General features: G+C 36.8%; 1 protein-coding gene across 2 annotated transcripts in view; it reads left to right on the forward strand.

Annotated features, from left to right (window-relative positions):
• Positions 1-1,846: 1,846 nt before the first annotated feature.
• The window catches only part of DNAJC24 (DnaJ heat shock protein family (Hsp40) member C24), a 34,070-nt gene continuing 19,769 nt past the window's right edge, over positions 1,847-16,147 (forward strand). Inside the window, exons 1-2 of one of the 2 annotated variants that reach the window (XM_068685057.1) lie at positions 1,847-2,005; positions 2,748-2,887. In XM_068685057.1, the coding sequence (XP_068541158.1) occupies positions 2,780-2,887 (108 nt within the window). In that variant the 5' untranslated portion in view covers positions 1,847-2,005; positions 2,748-2,779. Of the gene's footprint in view, positions 2,006-2,275; positions 2,413-2,747; positions 2,888-16,147 lie in introns of those variants that run through there. The other variant, XM_068685058.1, reaches the window with a different exon arrangement.

Raw genomic sequence — 16,147 nt, forward strand, 5'->3', positions numbered from 1 at the left:
ACATCTCCTGGGAGACTAAACTTTGTTTTTCTTTTTTCCTGTTGACAAATCTGACCCAATTAAAACAAATTCTGGAAGAACTTAACATTCAGCTCTCCGGACTGATACATTCTAGATCAATACATTGATCCTCTTCCACTGATTTTTAATATCAAGATTAAAAAAATAAGTCTAACATTGCCAAAGTTGAACAAATTATTTTCTCTTACAGACAAAACAATCATTTCCAAGAAACAGAATTTGAAATCTTCACTTTGCCTGTTCGTTTGAGTCAACTGCCTACCATAGCCCTGACAGAAAACTTTGTTTGGAAAAATAAATAAATAAATAAATCTTCTGAATGTACTCAGCTGGTCAGAATGAAAACATCAGGCCATTGGCAAGACCCCAGTGGGAAATACTGTATCATTAGCTGCCATATTAGTTCATTGCACTTATTAATTGCCACATAAAAATTTGGAAAAAATAAAGAACAACTAGAAAACATCTATCTGTGCAAGACTTTAACGTACTCTATCTTATATATTGAACAAAACCAATAAAGATATACTCAGTGATTGTTTGTGTTAGTACATATTGGATGCTAAAGCACTACTGCATAACGCCAAAAGAAGTGTTCTATACGGAAAATAATTGTAGAAAAACCCACCTTCTGATTTTCATACAACTTGCTCTTTTTACGTGTATCTCTTTTCTACACGTATACAGCAATATAAAACCAATGCAACAACAACAACAAAACAAAAAACCTGCTTTAATAGTCTGTACAACATTTTGGAAAATACCAATTGTCTTCAGAAGTAAAAAAAAAAATAAAATAAAAAAAAAAATTCAAAAAGTTTGGATGTTTCAGCTGTTTCTGACAAGAATTAGGTAAGAAGGGGCCCATTCATCATTTGCCCTCAGCTTTTATTACATTGGTGGTGGTTAATTTCTTAAAAAAAAAAATATTTCTCTGTACTGCTATTACAACAAAAGACAATACTGTGTGTCAGTTCAAAAAAAGCATCTATTAAAATGTTAAATATTCTAAAAAAAAAAGATAAAAAATATAACCTACGCACGTATTATCTAACAGTAAACAAGAGAAGAAAACTAATAACATTTAGGCATCCCGCTCCAGTGAAATGAATAGATTAATCAGTAGATTAATAATTCTTTGCATAATAATTTAACATATGTAAACAACAAAGAAAGCCTTGCGGCCTTGGGTCCTGTATCTCCTGTACCTCCAAATTCTGGGACAGCAGTCCCAGACCTTCTGCATAATTTCCACGTCTATTTCCTTTCCTCCCAGGCTTTCAGGGTAAGTTTCTCGCACTTGCTTGGCTTTGTTTTGTCAACGGAAGGGGAAAAATCAACAAAACCTCTGGCTGGGTTTAGCTACATGCAGGCTTACCAGGTGGAAGCTATCAAAAGGAGAAGGGAGGAGTTTGGCCCTGCTCCCTCCTGAATACCAGTTTAATTTTAACAGATCTTGGAGTAACATAATTTGGGTATCTCTAGCAGTAAAAGATTACCAAACTGCCTGGAGACCAGCCAAGAGCTTCACAAGCCATTAAGGCCAGACAGGGTGCCCAGCGAAGACCAACCCTCAAAACACCTCAAATTATAACATCGAGGGGGGGCAAAAGCACAAAAGATCGCTTTATTTCTAACACTGTGAGGAAAATTTTCGTCAGAAAGGCGCGCTCTGCACATGAAACGCACCGGGCGGGCTGCGCTTCCCCGAAGGCCGCCCCGTGAGGCGGTGAGGGGCGGGAGGGGCGGGGCCGTTACTTACAGCGCGTCGCCATGGAGACCGCGTCGGGCCCGGCCCGCGCTCCGCTTCCTGCCGGTGCCTTCGCCGCCGCTGTCCGTGTGGAAACAAGGCGAGGCGAGCCCCGCCAAGCCGCCGCCGCCGCGCTCGGGAGCTGTTTCCCGACGGGGAGAGGGGTGCCGGGCACCGGCCGGGCACCGGCAGCGGGCGCGGAGGGGCCGTGAGGCGCCGTGAGGCGCGGGGCAGGTGGGCGCGGAGGGGAGGGGGGCGCGCGCCGCCGGCCGTTGGTGCCCAACGGCCGCGCCGAGCTGAGGCGGCGGCGGTGAGGGGGGGGGGGAGGCTCCGGTAGGGCTCGGCCGCCTGCTGGGGGCCAGCCCCAGCCCCGCGTTCCTAAAAGCGTTGTGGGCTTTTTGTTTGTTATTTTATATATATATATATATATATATATGTGGTACTTTGTTACTAAGGAAGTTGTCTTCTGAAGAGGCAGGGTGAAGGAGGGGTCGCACTGTGCAGGATGTGAGGCAGATGTTGTGATCTTGCACGCATCTCATCAGGGATTGACAAGCGGCTCGCTCTGCTGTACTTTCCTCTTCAACATACAAACTACAGCATTGCTTAAAAATAAGAAGTGTACGTTACCTAAAACACGGGTAGGTTCAAAGCAGTTAGGACAGTTAAACTGCGAGATTAAACTCTAATCTTGCAGTTCAATCAATTCTAAAAGAGTCTGAACAACTCCTAAAAACATAATATACTTAGAACTAGGCCAGAAAGGTGTAATTTAAATCCCTTTCCATATGACGTGTACCCTATGGGATGGAATGGGCCATGTGAAGGAGCTGGCGTTTACATGGGAGACTTTCAGATCGATGTGCTTGAGAGCTGTAACCTGTTTCATGGTCATCTAGCCTGTTAACGTTTTCTTGTTCTTGTTTTTCTAATTTTCTTCTTCAAATTGTAATTTTATTTGTTTATTTTTACACAGCACTAAAAAAAAATAGTTTGAAAGCCGTAAGTATGGCCTTGGAAAGGATAACACAAAAGGACTGGTACAAAATCCTGGGTGCAAAGCCATCAGACAGTCCAGGAGAACTAAAACGGAAGTACCAAAGACTTGCTTTGTTAGTAAGTATGCTTTTATTATTTGAGATGTGCAAAAATAACTTTCAAAAACCATAAAATAATAACTGTAGGCTTTGTTTTTAGCTTTGGTGTGTAAACGTGGTTAATTGGAGTGAGTTTATAATATTGGTTCACTGAGGATGGTTTAATAAATATCCAGAATTTATGTCACAAATAGAGCTTGAGTTATTCGGTTTCCAAAACTCTGATGTGTCTTTCAGCCTTCCTAAACAGTCATGAATGAACTATGTCAAATACTCATTCATCTAGTGCTATGTAATTGGATGTACAAGTCAAAAAAAGAAAAGTAGTTGTAGCACATAGTCATGAAATGTGCTAATAGGTACTTATGGTACTACAGGTACGACTGTCACACCTGTAGTTACAGTGGCCCAAATTAAATCCTTGAATATGTAAAAGCCAGGTTCAAAGAACAAAACCATTTTTTTCTGATAGTCTTAAGTAATGGGATAGAAAATATATGTGAGGAAAATATGTGAATATCAATTTAGGTTTTCTTTGAATGCTTCTAGTGCATTTTTTATAGTCATGGCTTTGGTCATGCATTAAGACTGTGAATTCTTCTCATTTTTGCTGGCTTCTTGGTTTTCGTGTACAGGAATCTAAGAGCTCTACAAAATTACTTCATATTATTCTTGGTTCCTCTGTTTTACTCTTTCTTGAATGAACTTTTTCTGTCTTTCATGAGCTTTTTGCTCCAGAGATGATTGAATCTGCTTTTAAGAGCAAGATTAGGCATGCATTTTTGATACTGTTGACAATTTTTTAACCAAACTTGATAGACAAACAGAAGTCCTGAGATAATTAAATTCCTAAGCTTAATGAAAATTGGCAACCTAGTAGAGAAGAAAGAAGGTGAGCAGAACTCACTTTTCTTATATTCTTTTAGGTTGCTGCTAACTAGACTGTTAGTACTGTCAAGGCTTTAGAGCACATATGCATGCCTAATCATGCTTGGTTTGATGTGTCAGAGTGAGTGTGGTAGGAAGCTGGGCTTTTTAAGTGAGTTAAAGGGAATAACAGAACGCAGTCTCCCCTGAATTGGCAAAGCTTAAATAAATTCATGCTTTTTGTTTATTTTTATTTAGCCCCTGCGAAAACTGTATTTAAAGGTAATTTCACTGATGGGAAACGTGTTCCAAATGAACACGTTTTGATACTGTTATTCTTAGATGAATTGCTTGAATAATCTTGCTGTACATCTACTCCTTCTCAATGGCTCATACTAACTTACTTCTTTAGGAACCTTGTCTGAAACTTAGATCTGTGTACTTAGAGTCCTAGGTTTATAAATTTCACAAAACATGTGCAGGCAGATAGAGGTACTTGCTATGAAATGTTAGAAAAATCAATGTAGTAGAGTGCATTGGAAGTCAAGCTTCTATTTCAGCCACAAGTAGAACTAAGTTGTTTTTTCAGACCTCCTAATGTTTTTTGTTTTATGGAGTTACTGGTAAAATGTGAAGAAGATCTTAGTATTAGTCTTTGTCCTTGATGAAAGCAATAGTGGGAACCACAACATAAAATATGTTTTCTGTTCAGATAGGTGGTTAACTTCAGCCGAATATTGTAATGGAATTAATGTATTTCTTTAACTGTGAAAGTATGTAATAATGATATTAAAATTGTACATGAAGTGTTGCTCAGAGTTGTTTGTCACCAAGTAGAACAGAACTGAAACTGTGTCTTTCCTCACATGAAATTGACCCTCAGTGTTACATCGCCATACTATTATGTAGTTAGTGGAAGCCTATGAAGTGAGAACTCATAGTTCAGAGTGTTTACGACACTGTTTGCAACTGCCTGTATTTCTAGAAGATTGAAATATTATTTCAATCTACAAGCTTTTCTTTAAAATCTGTGAATTTCCAAACTAAATGGCCAGTGCTCTTTGAAAAGTTGTTGGGGAATGTTAAAGAAAAGATCTTTTTTCTCTTACATTGCTTGGCTCAAAATTTTTTCACTGTCAGTGATGGATCTGTTTTTCTGACTAAAAGCCTGCTCCTGACTTGTACGTGTTTTTTTCAAGGCAGATCTGTTGCTTGTCAGTTATTGTTAGCATACATCCTGTCTCTGTTCAACCTATTATTTTTAGTAGAGCTACTACAGACTCGACTTGTTCTGTTTACAGATGCATCTACCACAGTCTTTTGTCTGTAAACATACAGTCTGAGCAGTGGTAATAAAAGAATTGTTTTTATGTACCTAATAAACTCATTGACTATAGGATCAACGGGAGATTACAATATGTAGTTATAGTGTGAAAGCCATTGCCACAGAGATTGTTGAGTCCAGAGGGTTTCATGGTTAAAAAAGTTAGTTCCTGGAAGAAAAGTGCTGTGGTATGTTAGCACAACAATACTGGCTCTGATCTAGAAAGCCATGAGCTGTGGACTTCTGAATATTGGTGCAATATATAAGGGAAGTGTTACGGTACGTTTGTCCTATCCTGACATTATTCCCTGTGCATCCCCTGTTTGTTGTTAGTGTAGTACTGGACCTCTCAACTTACCTGTGGCGTCCTGTTCATCTAAAGTAATCTCCCTGCTCCCCTAGCAGAGCTTGTACTTGGAGCTCTTAGCGGCTGCATGCCTCTGACTCATGAAATGGTCGCTTACTGTTTTCTAAAGCTGCTACTGGAGGTAGTAGTACTGGTGGGGGCAGAGAATAGGTCTATGTGCAGGTGCTCCAGACATTTTCATGTATGGTGGTGAGAGCAGAGCAGGTAGGCTTGGCAGAGTAATTCCAGCTTAGAAAGCCGTGGTGAGTGATGAGTGCTGCCACGTACGGTTTGCTTAAAGATTTTGTGATAAGTTATCTGGTGAGTCCAGAAAGCTTTCTGGCTTATGTGTAGCAGCAGAAGTTAACTTAATTGTACTGTGCTAATTATGTTAAAATCCAAAAGTTCATGAAGTTCATAAAAAATTCATAACGTCTCCCATACTAATTGCAGTTAATGTAACATTCGTTCTGTTGTGGGGAATATTCTGGTCACAGATGTTCAGTAGCATCAAGCATAATAAATGGTGGAATTTTATTTTAACTGTAGAATTATGTTTAAAAATAAAATGGCAAATGTTGGAGCCTAATCTTTCTTCAGATGATCCCCACTGCTTCACATGGAGCATTTGCTTTTTGCCATCTGCTATTTTCTGTGTTTGTCAACACAGAAAATATGCTTAGCATCTTGAATGAACAGGCAGATGTAACTTTCCAAAGCTACAAAGAGTTGGAGATCTTGCCATATGTCATCCAAAAGGTAACTAGGTTTGCACTTACATCTCTGGAGTGACCTTAATGTACAAAGTAGTAAGCAAGTAAAAATGTTTGAATTTCAGCTTTGTAAGGACAAATTCTCTTTAAAATGGTTACTTTTGGAAATACAACTTATTTTTATCAATTCTAATGAGTTGATGGAATTGGTTAATAACCCATAACAAATGAAACCATGCATATGCACTCTACTTGAGTGAATGCATTTACTTACCATTTTAGGGGATCCATACAGCCTTTAGGAAGGGCAATGCCTATGTTCAGTTTCCGAGTGTGCATGAAATTTGCAGAGGGTAAAGTTAGATTAACAAAAATCAGAAATTACACTATCTTATTACTGATAATGTTTTTTTCCCTCTTATTTTGGCCTAGCGTTTTGTGGTCAAAGAATGAGTTGCTAGATTGTTTTCAAATTTTCATGTTGCTGCTTGGTATCTGAAAGCTGCTTTTCACAGGGAATAAAGTCACCGAACACATAAGCTTTGTCTAGCTGAAAATCAGGTGTCTGTTCCTGTTGATGCTGATGATATTATAGGATACCTTTCAACTGGAAAAAAAATTATTGTGCAGGAAAATTATATGCTGCTGTTCCAACGTATGCCCTAATCTTAAAGAAAATCCATGTAATTTGAGCAGGGAGAATGCAGGAAGCTCTTATTTTTAATATGGAAAGGAAATAAAATGTGCCATTTAACACAGTGTTACAAAGATTATCTGTTTATCAGAAGGGGTGGTGTGTGTATGTAAATACAAAGTGTTAAGATGATCCCTTAATCTGTTTGAAGGAGTAGAAAATTTTAAAACAAAGAGCATTAAGCATAGGTGAGAACGACTGTCAGCAACAATAAAAAAGGATGTTAATAGAAATTTAATTTAATGAAACAAAATAATTTCAAGAAGAGATTGTTTCATTGAGTTTGTGTAGAGGAAAGACAGCTATCTCTGGAAAGATATAAATCTATTGTATTATATCAGATCTATGTACACATCTAAATTTTGCAATCACAAGAAATGCAGAGGATGTCATATATATATAAGTTGAAAACCTACCTGCATAGTTATTGTCTTAAAGTTTGTCGCAAACTAAATTCAGTACTATTCTGAAAATGACGTGCCTACTGAGGAACTCATGCTGAGTTTAAGCTGAGAATCTGAATCTTACAAACCTCAAAATGTTTTCATCTTTTTTAGAAGTCTCAAAACAATACTTTTCATAATGAAAATTACACGGTGTGTTTACTGTTTTCTTAATAGCCTTTGCAGGTTTGTCATTCTTTGTTTGAATTAGCAACGTGCTTGTTAGAGGTACTTCACAGATCCTTGTGCTTATCTAGTTCAGCTATGTTATAGAAAATAGATTTTGTAATTTGTCAGTACAAACAGAAAGGTATGCCACAAAGTTTGATGCAAAGGAATGTCTTTTTGGCTCTCTGGGAAGTTTTATTTTGAGCTGTTCTTTACATCTGATTTACTATTTATGATCTTATTAAAATATAAGTGGGTGTGTTTTCAAGATGAGACTTGAAAAATTGTTTAATAGCTTATTTATTTATAAAACGGGATCTCAGTGTTCCAGAAATCACTACTTAAAAGGGCTTTCATAGGTGTTCCATGTTTATAAATGCTCAGTGTCCTGAGGAACTATAAAATTACAATTCTGATTAAAAACAAAATCTTAAGAGCAAATATTAAATTCCATCAAGATGTTTTTTTTACTTAATATTTGCAAGTATTCTATGAGCAATTATGAAGACGCACTGAAGTGGTGTTGTATTACGATGTGTACTCCTTGTCTCATTTCCTAAGTGAGAAATCAGAAATAATGTAGAAAAAGATATGGCTTAAAGCACAAAGAAGGGAGCTAAAAAGTCTGGCGTAACGTTTTTCACATCAGTAAATGTTCTGATTACTCTGAAACATGAGCATCCACAGTCAAGAGCACCTCGAGATGTTCAGCATTTTCAAATCAAAGTATTTAAGTGCCTACTTTTGAAATTTTAAGTACTGGGTCAATTATTTAAAGAAGCTATAATCCCAGAACATGAGTTTGTAAGACAATAAATGTTAATAGTAGAATCCATCACCTTGCAATAACAGCGTTTATTTAAGGATCTCTTATTGCTATTAAATGAAATTGACCATATTTGTGTTGAAGCTGAAAAAGTGATTAGTACTTTTTTTTTAATGGTCTGATATTTCCCAGATTGCTATTGAAATAATGTAGATAATACCTAACATGCACCTTATGAATTTGTGATCTTTATTGACCAGAAACAAAAATAAATGTTTATAGTATGATATAGGACTTACGGTTTTGATTTTTTTTTTTTTTAAAGATTTATTTAAATAATCTATGTGCGCCTTTGCTTTAAGTTTCACATATGTAATGTAACTATTACGGAAACTTGTAAAAGCAGCACATTCACTTTTTCCTTCAGCTTTAAACACTTTAAAGTCAGAAAAGCAGTCAAGAGGGCAAACTGCACTCTGGGGTACATTAAACACAGCCTAGCCAGCCACTCAACAAGTGATACTCCCACTATATTTAGCATCTCTGTGGTCTCACCTTAAATACGGTGTGTAGGTCTGGGCTGCACAATATAAAATTGATGTTAAGGACCTTGAGAGCATCCAGGGGAGGGCAACAAAGCTGGTAGAAAGGTTGGAAAGTACTTATAGTAGGGAGAGGCTGAAGATACTTGGTTTATCTCCTCTGGAGAAGAGGCTGAGAGGCTCCTCTTATTGCTCTCTGCAACTTCCTGAGGAAGAGAAATGGAAAAGGAGATGCTGCTCTCTTCCCCTGCTAATCGATGACAGGAGACATGGGAGAGGCACAAAACTGTGCCACGGGTGGGCCAGACTGGGCAAGAGGAGCAATGCCTTTACCGTGAGGGTGGTCAAACACTGGGACAGGACTCCTTGCAAGGTGGTTGATGCTCCAGACTTGCCAGTGTTCACGAGGCTCTTGGATCATGCCCTCAGTAAAATGCTTGACCTTGTGGTAAGCCCTGAAGTGGTCAGCCAGTTGGACAAGGTGGTCTTTGAAGGTCCATTTGAATTGAACTGTTCTGTTCTACATGCAGGTAGAATGTGCTAAGTGCACTAGAAGACCTGGATGTTTTAATACCTTCCCCACCCTTCCATGTTTTGACTTCTTGCCTTGGTTGATCGTGTCTGCTTTCTCACCTTGCATAAATCTCAAATGGCCAGCAGTCATGAACTCATTTAGCTGATTTGATGAAGAAGTGAGTTCTATTCATTCTACCTTTTATGCGACTTTTTGTGGATAGTTGGCATTATTGTAGTAAGGAAGTCCAGGGCATGCTTTCTTGCTATAGTCTTGCTAGTCATTTAGATAACTCATCTCAGTCATTTACTTTTCAATACGTTAAAGCAACGTTTCAAAGCTGAAAAATCAATAGTTGGGTATTAAAAAAACAGAACACCCTTTGTTGTTAATCCCAATAAATTATCTTTAGCCAGAAAATACAGTCTGCATTGGTTGGATTTATGACCTAAGAATGTCCATGGTCAAGGAAGGTAAAGATGAACAACTTTTCTGAGCAGCATCTTAGCTACTTTTTTTTTTGACATAAAATGAAACATTAAATATTAACTAGGTATGCGTTTTAAGGAGAGGCTGAACAAGAGCTCTTGTTTTAAGAGGTACCTACCTTGTCAGCAATCCAGTAATAGTTCCTACTGCTACAGAAAAGCAATGCAAAATACAGGTTTGGTAGGCTTCTCTCAGTATATCTTTGGTAAATCTTGGTATTTAAACTTAAGTAATGCAAACGTTGGATTATTCCTTTACAACTGCTGTTCCATTCTAGATGGTGATTTTACCTTTTCAACTATATCTCTGACTGTCCTTTCCCAAAATGGTGGTGGTGTGTCAAGACTGAGACCATCTGTATTAAGTGCTTATTAAATACAAATGGTAAAAAGAACAATAATAAGTTATGTTGAGTGGCCAGAGGATCCTATTGTCATGTGATTTTCTTGAATCATCTGGAAAAAATCTAGTTTTAGTAGTTACGAGGACACACTGTCAAAATTGTTTCTTTACTGCAAATGGAGGTATTTGCTAAACTCAACCAAACTCGAATTAGAAATTCAATTAACACCAAATCAGTGATCAGTCCAGATATGATGACCTGAAGGCAACTTCCATTGTGAGTAAATCCAATCCACGCTAGATTTTATGTGGCTATTTGGATTGGGTTTGGAAATGTTTGGTCACCATAGCCGTGCAATTTTGAAGTAAGATTGAGTTTTTATTTAAGCTGCTGTGATATTGATGAAATAAAGGAGTGTACATACCTTCAGCAATAATCATAGCATACTTCATGGCTTCTGATTTTAAAGGTTGAGGCAGTAGGGTTGGTGTATTTCTACTAGAGATAGGGAAAGATGAAATAACTGTAACACTGGCATTGCACTTCAAAAGTTTTTGTTTAGATATTTATGTCCACTAATATATAAATTAAAAAAAAAAATGTGGTGGTTGAGCCTCAGTTTCCACAGTGAGTTCTGAAGCTGAAATGCTTTAGGAACTTCAATTATTTTGGAATCTAGGTGATCAGCATTATATTTAAATCAGGCTTCTTTCAGGCCAGGCAATCCAAATGCATTTAAAAATTAGTGGTATGCTTTGTTTTGGAATACTGCTTTATTGGCAGTCATCTCAGGGAGGGAGAACAACAAAAACTGCTTTGTGCTCAGCCGTTCTTAGTTTTGGCTATCAGTTGCTGACTTTCTTAGACTGCAGAAAGGTATTCATCTTGCAAGTCACTGTTCCCAGCTGAAGACTGCTGCCTCGAACTGCCTGTCCCTGCCCTTCTGCCAGATGTTACTCAGCCAGCAAATAGCATCCTGTGGGTTTTCCTCTGTCCACTACAGTGTGTGTCAGCTGGAAAAGTTTATGCTCGTTTTTTCAGTGGTTTATGCAACTCTATTTTTTATAATGCAATAGAAGATTATCCTTTTGCTTCACATGAAGGTAGCATTTGCCTAAACTAGTTTTCAGATCTTTCATGTAACTGACATTATTGCATGACTAGATTAGTAATAATTATACTCACTTACCAGAACTGAATGCTGTTTAATGTGACATTTAACCGTGTACATTGTGAGTACAGGGGTCAGAAATATATAAGGAGCTTTTAAAATTCCCTTTGTATTTTTACCCTCATACTCCTGTGAGTATTAAAATGTTTCATTTTTTTCCTTTCTTTAATATTTTTTGCTTTTTTTTTTTGTTGTTGTTGTAGTATAGTTCCCAAAAGCCTTTTAACTGGCTTGAGAGGCTCTTGGCTGGCTCTTCATAGGAAAATAAGGAGCTATAGGAGCAGAAAAACAGGGAAGGAAAAGCTTTCTGAAGATCTACTTTATGAATACTCTAGCTTCTGGTTCCTGTCCTTGTTTTTTATACTTTTGTTAGCCAAATTCATCTTTGTTTCTGTTACTACAACCAGAGTTGATTTTCTTTTTTTCTCGCTGTAACCTGTAACTTTTACCTATTATTTCTAGTATTAACTTTGTTCAAGAGCTGAAAAAGACTAGAAATGTAAATATTTAATAGGAACATTATGTGAGGTAATGACTTGCTCTTTTGTTGAACTCATCTCAGTCTAGTAGTGGGGTTAGATTCATTCGAGAGGCTGAGGAATGGGGCTGATGGCAAAAGAATCAAGAGTTTGTTATTTAGGGTTTTCTGAGGCTCTTTACTGCTGCTACAGAAATGTCTGTTTCTGTTGACAATGCAATAGGTTATTTTTCTTGTCATGAGTAAGTTTTCTAAACAAGAATCTGCAATTATTTGATTTTCCAGAAGGAACCAGAGTGTTTAGTAAAGTAGCAGATTCATGGAGTATAACCTCGAACAAAGTGAAGACCCACTTCCTGTAGTTAATGCCACCGAGAGTATAAGGTCAGAATGGTAGTATCGTGATTCTGTAGTATGGTTAAAAGCAATTGTGTAAGAAAAGGATTTTAGTCATACACGATGCAACCTTTACATTTTAATAACTTACTGTAGAGTAAAAGGTAATTTATAATGAGAAATACTCTTCAATGTGAGACCAGCTTTGCAATCACAGGGCTTTACAAGTAGCATTGAATTAAATGTTACTGTTTCCATGGAATTTGAAGTTTATGGCTATAAAAGTATAGTGAAAATTACAATGGCAATCCTCTTAGTGCTGCAGTTAAATATAAAAAATAAGTATGCAAAAGTTGGGGTTTCTGGCAGCAAACAACTAAGTACAGAGGAGGAAAAGCAAATCTCTTCACATTGTTTTAGATGGATCTCAGTTGAAATTCATGCCCAACTTAACAGAAGATTAAGATTTTCCAGTGAATAATAGAACCATTCAACACCTTAGTCAGAAATTGAGGTTGTCAACCTATGTAATTTAAATGTGAAAGAAAACGGTATAGTGAAAATCTTGGCTTAATCAGAGAGGGTCGAGGAAGTTTAAAATACATTAAGCATATTTTAAGCAGAAAATGTGCGTTAGCCTTGAGGGGGAAAAAAAAAAAAAGCAAATTGATGAGATTGGGACGGTATAATTTATTCCATGATTATTATTTTTTTTGTTGTACTGTTGAGGACTCCGGTAATTTTCAAGAATTGGCAGCATGCATTGATAGTACCATCCTTTCTTTGCGCTGCTATTAGTGAATGCCAGTTCTGTAGTCTACATAACTGCTACGTATTGCTGTGTATGTTTAATAGCAGCTTTTAAAAATTCTGTTTATTTTTAAAATAAAGTAAGTTGGGATGTTTGTGGGTGTTTTCTTTCAAAATAAGTCATTAGGTGATGAATAATTAAAATCTTATGAAAAGCTTTCTTAATCTTTTTTGTTCTTTTGATGATGACTTGCTACAAAAACCTTGATTCACAGCAAGTATTTTCTCCCAGTAACAGCCACAGCAGCAATACTATTATCTGAAATATTTCTATTCTGATGATTCTTTTGTCCCAAGTGAACTTGGAGGGCTGATGTGCTGGATGTTGCATACAACAGTGGTTATCTCTGCCCGGAAAGTATGGAGAAGATGAATTACATTTGTAAAACATAGAAGCAGTTAATATGTGGGAAGCTCGGACTGATACTTGCATAACCATTTTTGATTGTGGCAGATTGTATGGAGGAAAAGAAGAAGAAATGGATACGGTTTCTAAAATCTGGTTGGTCACTGAGTGATATTAGAAAAAATATACAACAGTTAAGGCATAAGAAGAAACGAGGAGGAAAATGAAACTTATTTTTTCTTTAAATGTGGAACACTTCCCTTGGATTAAGAATCATCCTGGAGTGGAGGCTGGAATCTGTGGATAATCAGATCAGGTAGGAGAAGGCTAAAGTTGTTAAAAAGCCTGAAGATCTTATTTGGGGGAAGAAAAAGGAAGAGGAGATGGACTGAAGTAATGAATCATGAAGATAAATTGTTTGCTCTTTTGTCAAGCTGTCTTTGGATAGATATCCTTTGGGGGAATTTAAATCCACTTCTGTATGAAAAGATTGAATGTCACAAGGAGCTCTTCACTTTGTTTCTCCTCGTTACAAGTGGAAAAAACAGGCTACTTCCACGTTCCCTGCTAACTTCTGCCAATTGAGTGAACATGTTGAAAAGATTGATTATGGGTAAGGAAAGCAAATTTAAGACCTGGAATTGTTCTTTTCATGGAAATGAACAAGTTTCATATGTCAGAGAGTGCTTTGTTGCAAAGTCACCCAAATAAGAAAAGCACCTTCGATGTAATTTTGTGCTATTTTAGCATGAGACCACACCTCTTTTTTAAAAAAAAATAAAAAAATAAATAAAATACTTGCTGTTTGAAGCTTTTCAAGGCTGAACTGTACTGGTAACTTACCAGTTACTAACATATACATTTTTGTAAACAAGCATGGACTCTGATCTGATGAATGCTCTTGTACTTCTTTATGTGGGTATCCTGAGAAGTCTGCTTTCTGACCTTTTAACAGATTAAACACTTGAGTCTCTCTCATATTTAGCCCACTGAACATGCATTTTGTGTGTTATGGTCTTTGCGTACAAGAGAGGATAGGATCACATCAGTAGATGTAGGGGAGGAACTGTGAAGGAGATGCTTAATAGCAATTACAAACTTCTTAAATTTTCTTTGGTCTCCATTTTTCATAATGCTAGTATAGTGCTGAGACAAGGTTTTTGATGTAACCTCCCAGTAAGCATTAGGTGGCAGTAGTGTGTTGTAATTGGAAACTGCTTTGTTGTTTGTTTTTATCTCCTGCAATCTTTATTGCAATGTAATAAGTGGAGAAAACATGTATTATTTCTTGCAATTTTTATAAAATGCTGATTGGTTGTTCTGACTGCCTGTAAGGGCAGCCATTGTTCGGACTCTTCTATATATAGGTGGGATTATCATACTATAGTTTCTGCACAATATTCATTACGTATTTTCTGATATATAGTATCCGACGGTGATAACATATACCTGTTCAGATCATTTGCAGGTAATGCCATTAATGGTTGTGTGTTTAGTTTTGAAGCCTTTACCCCTTTGCCTTTTCATAAGCTGTAGCCATTTTTAAAGTTAATATAGTCTGTTAGATGAAGTATGCTCCTTATGGTTGTGTGTTTATCTAAGAAAAAGAGTAAACTTAGGCTCAAGAGAACGTTGGTAGGAACATAATTTACCTTTCAACATAGTCTTTTTATTGTTGCTCCAGATCCTGGACAAGTGCAGTTACCTTGTGACCATTTGGAGTTTGTTTTTTTTTTCCTCCCTTCATTCTTCTTTCTCACAGGTAAAGGAGTTCAAGGAGTTTGGAAGTTGTGTTGTATTAATTTGGCAGGATGATCAATTAATGGAAGAAGAGCAAGGAAGTGTTGACAGAACATGCTATCTAATTAGTACCCGATGAACCATATAGGCCACAAAACGCAGAGTGTAGTGTTGCTTCAGGATGACTCCTGTATAACACCATCATATGCAAAGCAAGATCATAGAAAAACAGAAAAATTAAAAGAGAATATTTGAGCATAGTTTCAGTGAAGGTAATCTTCATTGTTGAAAAACTTCACTTTCCACTGTAAATTTAGGGAAGGCTGGGGGTGCTTGATACTTCATGGCAACTCAGAGTATCAAGTCTTTGTTTTGTATGTCTTTTTATTAAAAACAAACAACAAAAAAACCACACATGTAACCTTTCATTTGATTGGATTTTTTTATTTAAGAGGTGATCTGCAAGTTATGGAGTTAGGTGAAGTAATTATCTTAAAAGTATGCTGCTTTTCCTGATTTTTGGAATAGTATCTCGTCCTGAAATGCTAGGGCTGTAAGGTTGCCAGATGGCTTGTGTGATACAATGGCAAGCAAAATTACTGTAAGTTAAGAGCAGGGAGCACCACAAGGCTTTAATGTTCTACACCAACTAGTTTTCTAGTAGATGTTAGTTTGAAGTAGTTTTTCAGTTGAAAATTAAGTAGTTTTGAATTGAAAATCATTTTAAGTTTTTCAAGATAGTACTGCCAGAATTATTTGGCTATTGGTAATTTTTTTTTTCTAGTGTATAAATATTCTGATACCTAATTTCTACAATTCATTCAGAAATTCTCCCTCCTCCCATGATAAAGTTTAATGTTTACATGTTTAAAACATTTTTTCAAAATGAGGTTTTTTCCTTCAGTTAAAGCTTCTCTGTTCTACTGAAATAAGCTGCTTTCTTTTTTCCAATACTTTTCATGAATAAATCATTTAGCTTATTGTAAAACATGTAAGTGTGTTTTTCATCTTGACCTAATTTAATAGTATTGGATGGCAAAGTTGGAAAATGGCTTCTTTCTGTGACCTTTCAGTGAGTGCCACAGGGTGGGAGCCAAGCGTATATTTATTAGCTTTTCTCCTGACCAACAAAAGTGGATAAAATACCAGCTTTTCTTAAAATTGTTAAACAAAACTTCAAATTCTATTT

This window comes from Anas acuta, chromosome 5, assembly GCF_963932015.1.
Source record: "Anas acuta chromosome 5, bAnaAcu1.1, whole genome shotgun sequence".
NCBI lineage: Eukaryota > Metazoa > Chordata > Aves > Anseriformes > Anatidae > Anas > Anas acuta.